The sequence below is a fragment of the Vitis vinifera genome, chromosome 8, assembly GCF_030704535.1.
Source record: "Vitis vinifera cultivar Pinot Noir 40024 chromosome 8, ASM3070453v1".
NCBI lineage: Eukaryota > Viridiplantae > Streptophyta > Magnoliopsida > Vitales > Vitaceae > Vitis > Vitis vinifera.
Window position 1 is genome coordinate 17427744 of NC_081812.1, and position 6038 is coordinate 17433781.

General features: G+C 35.0%; 1 protein-coding gene across 8 annotated transcripts; it reads left to right on the forward strand.

Moving 5' to 3' along the window:
* Positions 1-1101: 1101 nt before the first annotated feature.
* LOC100256381 (high mobility group B protein 1) lies at positions 1102-5617 on the forward strand. Of its 8 annotated transcripts, none has more exons than XM_010655858.3 (8): positions 1102-1363; positions 2625-2712; positions 2923-3051; positions 3153-3210; positions 3326-3370; positions 4268-4348; positions 4438-4521; positions 5374-5617. In XM_010655858.3, the coding sequence occupies exons 2-8, from the start codon at positions 2642-2644 to the stop codon at positions 5413-5415; spliced, it is 510 nt and encodes a 169-aa protein (XP_010654160.1). In that variant the 5' UTR covers positions 1102-1363; positions 2625-2641; the 3' UTR covers positions 5416-5617. The 8 variants fall into 8 exon arrangements, with proteins under 8 accessions (XP_010654160.1, XP_002279947.2, XP_059595137.1 ...); XM_002279911.5 differs by having other exon boundaries at positions 5377-5617; XM_010655859.3 differs by having other exon boundaries at positions 1287-1368.
* Positions 5618-6038: the final 421 nt, after the last annotated feature.

Sequence of the window (6038 nt, forward strand, 5' to 3'; positions counted from 1 at the left end):
AATTATAACCCTAATTCCCAAATTTAAATTGTTAAAGTTTCTTTTAATTTATGCAAAACAATTGTTACTTTAATTTCCAAATCTTAAAACTTTGTGATTTTTCACGGATAAAATAAATAATAAAGAAAACATATATTGATTCATGAGATTAATTTTGAAGAAAAATTCTTTGTAAAGTAGAACAAATAGAGAAAACTTGATTTTTATTTCTTGATCCCTTTAATTTGATTCTACCTTGTTTGATGAAGAGAAAATTGTATATATATTAGACAGAGAGATGATTAAATCTGAATAGGAATCTCTTTTTACATTTCATCATGGTAAACAATTATTTAAAAAACATATCATCAATTCACCTATAGGAATTTAACATTTAATATTATTAATCCTAATTATCTTTTAAATTAAATAAAAAATAATTAATAATAAAATAAGGCACGTGGGGCACATTAAAAAAGTAAAATCTAACAAGGTATGTTGTTGGTGGTCCTGAAAATAGTTCCATCCTCGATTGAAATTGACATTCTACCTTCAAAATTCGACAATTATTATTATTTGCCGAGGTACAACTCCTCAGTACAATTCTCACCTAAGGATTCGAAAAGAGTAATAGAAGAAAGGAGCAAAATCATTCTTAAGTGAAAGTAGAGAAAGCTCGAAAGACCTCATGAATGACAGAATAAGAGAAGACAGAAGCTTCAAAAAAGGATGTCAAGAGGCTTGGATTGTAATTAATTAATTAAGCCAATGGAGAAGGGAATCACCATCCGATTGAAGCAGACGATTTGACTCTCACAAAAGTTGAAAAATTAAGTTGTAAAATGTGGCTACAGCTGACTGAACAAGGTTGGTTTGGGCCAAGCAAGGTAGTGCTTCAATATATATGCCCCGATTAAATATTCATTACTTTCCTCCCCGTGCCACTCCCAGCCAGCTAGACAAAAACAAAAACAAAAGAGAGTAGGAGTCGCATCGCATTCTCCACTAAGTCAGATGTGAATGCCAGGGTACAACTAAGGATAGCGTGCATGGGCTCCCACGTGTGAACTTGATGGAGACAGCACACATATCTCCGTGTCATTGCCACCACAGGATCACTTGGCGGCAATTTACCGTCGTCGCTTTATTCAACTTCCCCAAAAATTCAAAAAAACATAAGAAAAAAAGAAAAGATCCCGTTGTCAAACGTCATCGACCGGCAGTAGGCGGTAAAAGAAGTCTCCTCGTCGTTGCGTGGCGACGAACTTCAACGGTTTACCGACTAGTCCGGTCGCTCTATCAAGTCCACTCAGTCGATCATACCCTATTCGATATTCTGTTCGCTTCGGTTCTCCGTTTTGGGTCTTCTCTGTTTCTCAAACAGGTAACGTGAATTTTTTAAACCGTTAATCGATTAAATTGCTCCTCTTTTGAAGATCTGAGGTTTTTATTTTATTTTATAGATATTTGTTGTTCATTAAGAAAACTTTTTCCGTTATTTTTTGGCGATTATTTTGGAAACGCTTGTTGTTTTCTCAAATTATTTTCTTGTTTGAATTATCGGCTTTGATTGTGAAAACTTCTGCTATTTTCTTCTGAGTTCTGATTTTGATTTGTCCTGAATACCTATTTGTTTGGTTTGTAGGATCAATATTCCATCAAATTTGTTCTTTCTTTTTTGTTTTGATAATTCATATTTGATCCTATTTTTCTTTTTCAATTATGGCATCCGTACTTCAAAGTTTCCTGTTCAATATCGTTTTTCTAGCTCTCTCTGTATCTGATGCATGCATTGACCTGTATATATCTTCTAAAATCATCAAAACTGCTAAAGAGGGTGAAAAAATTACAGTGAAAAGCTATGCAAAGCATTAAATTATTGAGGTAACCTGTTCTTGAGATTATAAATAAGTATTGAAAATTTGAGAGGTTTGGTTTATATTAATTTCTTCAATTCATTTCCAAACAAATTTTCTCAAGGCAAAGAATCCAAAATTTCCTTTTTAGTTGGTTGCTAGGGCTGTACGTGTTTCAGGTAATAAAAAATTTCATTCCATATTGTTGATTGTTAGATCAATGGGGAGTGAGCTCGATACTTTGAATGTTACTCAGTGTGTATACAGTATACATGTGTTGACTCTACTGTAATTGGAGTGTTTGATACTATTCCTACTGTTATGCATTGAAGTAAGAAGGAAAAAGTTTTCAATATCAATTTGGCATGGCAGGAAGCGAGAAAGTAGAAAAGAAAGAGTGCATAAGCCCATGAGGATTAAATGAGTTATAACATAGAAAATCATGATGAAGAAATCGATATTATTCCTACTTCAACATGTTAAAACATAAATAACAAGTATAGACATTAAAAAATTCAATCTCAGCGATATCCTTAGAGACTAAAATTCACTATAAAATCCATAGAAATGGCTAAAAATAAGGGAATAGTGCATTCATACACTTTTAAAAGACGGGAAACCAAACATGAAAAATGTAAAACTTGTTCACATTGGCAATAGGTCTAGGTGACTTGTCCATCGTTCATGTTGATCCACTTGTATATCTCACACTCTGTACAGGGACTTGGAATTGCTTTCAACTAATTCTCATGTGCATTTCTCCAGCTTAATAGTCTTTGTCATTTTCAGGAATTTCTCTTCTAAACATGAAGGCTGCCAAGGGTAAGGGGGCAGCAAGGAGGGACACAAAGGAAGCATTGAAGCCTGCTGAAGACAGGTTAGATTGTCTATATTTTGTCTTGTGAAAAATTCTTACATTCTTTGGGGAGTTTGTTTAGTTTGAGATGACTCTATAAAGCTCTGTTCCTTGTCATGTTCTTAGTTGTCAGTTTTGTGGCTGAGTTAATGAGTTCTATCATATTTGATGGTGGATACGGTGGTTACAGGAATTTTGTAGTTATGGATCATGTATCTCTATTCTTTTCAGAAAGATTGGGAAGCGAAAGGCTGCTGTTAAGGCAGAAAAGAGTAGCAAAAGAGCGACCACGAAAGACAAAAAGGCCAAGAAAGACCCCAACAAACCAAAGAGGCCTCCCAGTGCCTTTTTTGTATTCCTGTATACATCTCCTCCTGTTTCTCAGTCAAGTTGAAATTGCTTCAACTTGTTGCAACTGAATTTTCAGATTTCCCTTGACTTACATCTTGTTAAAACTACAGTGAGGAGTTCAGAAAGGTCTTCAAAAAGGAAAATCCCAATGTGAAGGCTGTCTCAGCTGTAAGAAAGCAATGTTCTTCAAATACTTAGTTTTATAGTTTTTTTACTAGTTCTATTTGATAAATTTATTTTTGGAATAAGAAATTGATTTAGTCACTGCATTTGGCAATTGAAGGTTGGGAAAGCTGGCGGAGAGAGGTGGAAATCCTTGTCTGAGGCTGTAAGTATTTAGAGATTTTCCTCTTCCCTTTCTAAAAGTACTAGCTTGGACACGTCCATTATAATGGAAGATCACAAGCCTTTTGAAATAGTTGTCTTCCACTTAGAAATCCAGTGAGGCCCTGGAAAATTTACAGTGTGTTGAAAAGAGGAGAAAAAAATAAAGAATGAAGAGAAGGGAAGAGAAGGCTCAGAAGACAAAGGTTAAGGAGTTTAGTCAGCTTCCTTTATGGGAAAAAAAATGGAAGAAAAGAAAAGAGAAAAGGAATGATGCGTTCCAGGAAATTTACAGTGTGTTGAAAAGAGGAGAAAAAAGATAAAACAATTAAGAGAAAGGAAGAGAACACTCAGAAGGAAAGATTGAGTATTTTCTTCATCTTCCTTTATGGAAAAAAATTGAGAGAAAAGAAAAAAGAGATGATGGGTTCCACCCAAATCCCTTTTCCCATATACTTGTACTTCGTGTATAAAAAGGTGAAACAAATGTATTATTAGAGCTCCAGTGACCAATTTGTTTTGGTCTTGCACCTGCACTGTTTCAGCAACTTTAGCAGTCAAAAAGAGATGGTTCTAAGGGTGCAAAGTCCATAATGGCATGGCCAAATAATTTATCACATGCCCCATAGTCACATACTACTTACATAGTAGATAGTAGATAGTAGATAATAATGAATCAGGTTAAAAGCACTAGATGACTAATGGTGTGAGTTGGGATAGGCTTTCACCTTTTGAGAGTGGTGTCACAGTAGAACATTCCCATGGCTGGTAATGGTCAAGGGAAAGACTGATCTTTTAGTATGTAAGATCAGTAAGCTTTCATATATAAATTGACTCTCATAAAAAATGGCATTGATTCACTGTATTACTGACCTGAAAAATTCTTGACCTGGTTTGGAAGGAAAAAGCTCCATATGAGGCCAAAGCTGCAAAAAAGAAGGCTGAGTACGAAAAAATTATGAATGCTTACAACAAGAAGCAGGTGAACACATGCATAAGCCTTTTTCTCATCAAAGAAATGATTCTTCATTGCCGATATCACTTGCCTGACTTTCTTTTGTGTTATTGCAGGAGAGCACTGCTGATGATGGTGATGAAGAATCTGACAGGTCAAAATCTGAAGTGAATGATCAAGATGATGAGGAGAGTGCAGAGGTAATGAAACTTATCATTTGGATTGAATTAACTATCGGGTTCTTCATGTTACTGCATATGCTTGAGTAGATAAAAAACAAAAAAATAAAAAAATTACTTAGATTATTATTTTTAATTTTAACTTCTTGTTTTATGATATCAAACTTGTCAAGCTGGGGTATGTTGGTTGATTATATATATATATTTGTGTGTGTGTGTGTATTTGGGTATTTGGCATTTAAATGTTAAAAATCATGGTCGAAGCAGTAGTCACTAGTGAAGGATCATCCATATTACCTATTGAGGAAATGAAATGGGAGATACTGAGATGACATAGGAAACAGGGGTAACTGACAAAGAGTCCTCAAAATGCAATATGTGAAATAGTTTTAAAAAAATTGTGAACCCACACAGATATTGAGGTGTCAAAATGTATGTGAAGCTTTAAGAAAATGTATGAACACATAAATATGAAGGAACTGTATGAGAAAATTTTAGGGCCAGGTTTCTTGACATTTGGGAGTTTCAGGAACATTTTGCATTGGTGAATATTTCCATTTTATGATGATTGGAAACACTAGTTGAGGACAAGCTTCGTTGATTTTTTGAAGATAGGTTTCCCATTAGTACTGGGAATGGTTTCACACTTTTACCAGGGACTAGGTTTCCCATCCACATTGGGGAAAAGAGTGGGGGCCTGGCATGACTGGTACATGCATGTCTCTGAAATTAAACAATTAGGTCAACTATAAAAACTCTACACTACCCCATATCACAATATTGAACCTGTTTTTGTTTTTCCCATTGGACTCATCTGGCTACTTCTCATATTACTGATGCCAAGACTACTATAACTGCCTTGTGTCTCTGAAGCAGGAGGAAGAGGAGGAGGAGGAGGATGATGATGAAGACTGAGCTTGCATGCTTTCTGAATTGGTCATTCTGGCTGATCCAGTGCAACAATGCTGCATTCTGTATGTTAACACTTTTACAGTTGTGGTGCTTCTTGAAACAGGAAAAGAAGCACCTTGTGCTGCCATTTTATCTTGTTAAGTTATTTGTACACTTTGCATCAGCTCTCTTCTTTGGTTAAATATAGTATTGTAGGTTCCCACAATGCATGTCCTGGAGTTCTGTTTGAGTTCTTATCTTCAAAGAATTAAAGCCAAATGCATCTTTTTATCAGGTACAGATACCGATCATGCTGTTACATATGGAGATACTACTAACTTTTGATAGACAACCTTCTAAGATCTTTTTATCATCTTATTCAACCTTGTTGAAATGCTTCAAATATCAAAAGATGCATGGGCAAAAAAAATTTGGTATTGAAAATACTCTGTTTTGTCACCATCCTATGAAGTTGGTAGTTGAAATTTGTGTTGTGAAGTTGTTATTGGTTGAAATTGGTGAATAATTGTTGGGCTCTTGGTGTGTAAAATTTGCTGCCCTAGAACATTAGGACACTAACATTACTGCCTCTAGTTTAACAGAGGGCCAAACTTAAAAGGATTTTAGAATATATTATGTTATAGGAA

Excerpts from the sequence above, each read along its gene's own strand:
- LOC100256381 (XM_059739154.1), top strand. The coding sequence starts at position 2,642 with ATGAAGGCTGCCAAGGGTAAGGGGGCAGCAAGGAGGGACACAAAGGAA. Across the intron at positions 3,052-3,152 it reads AGTGCCTTTTTTGTATTCCT|TGAGGAGTTCAGAAAGGTCT; the intron begins GTATACATCTCC and ends TTAAAACTACAG. Across the intron at positions 4,349-4,437 it reads ATGCTTACAACAAGAAGCAG|GAGAGCACTGCTGATGATGG; the intron begins GTGAACACATGC and ends GTGTTATTGCAG.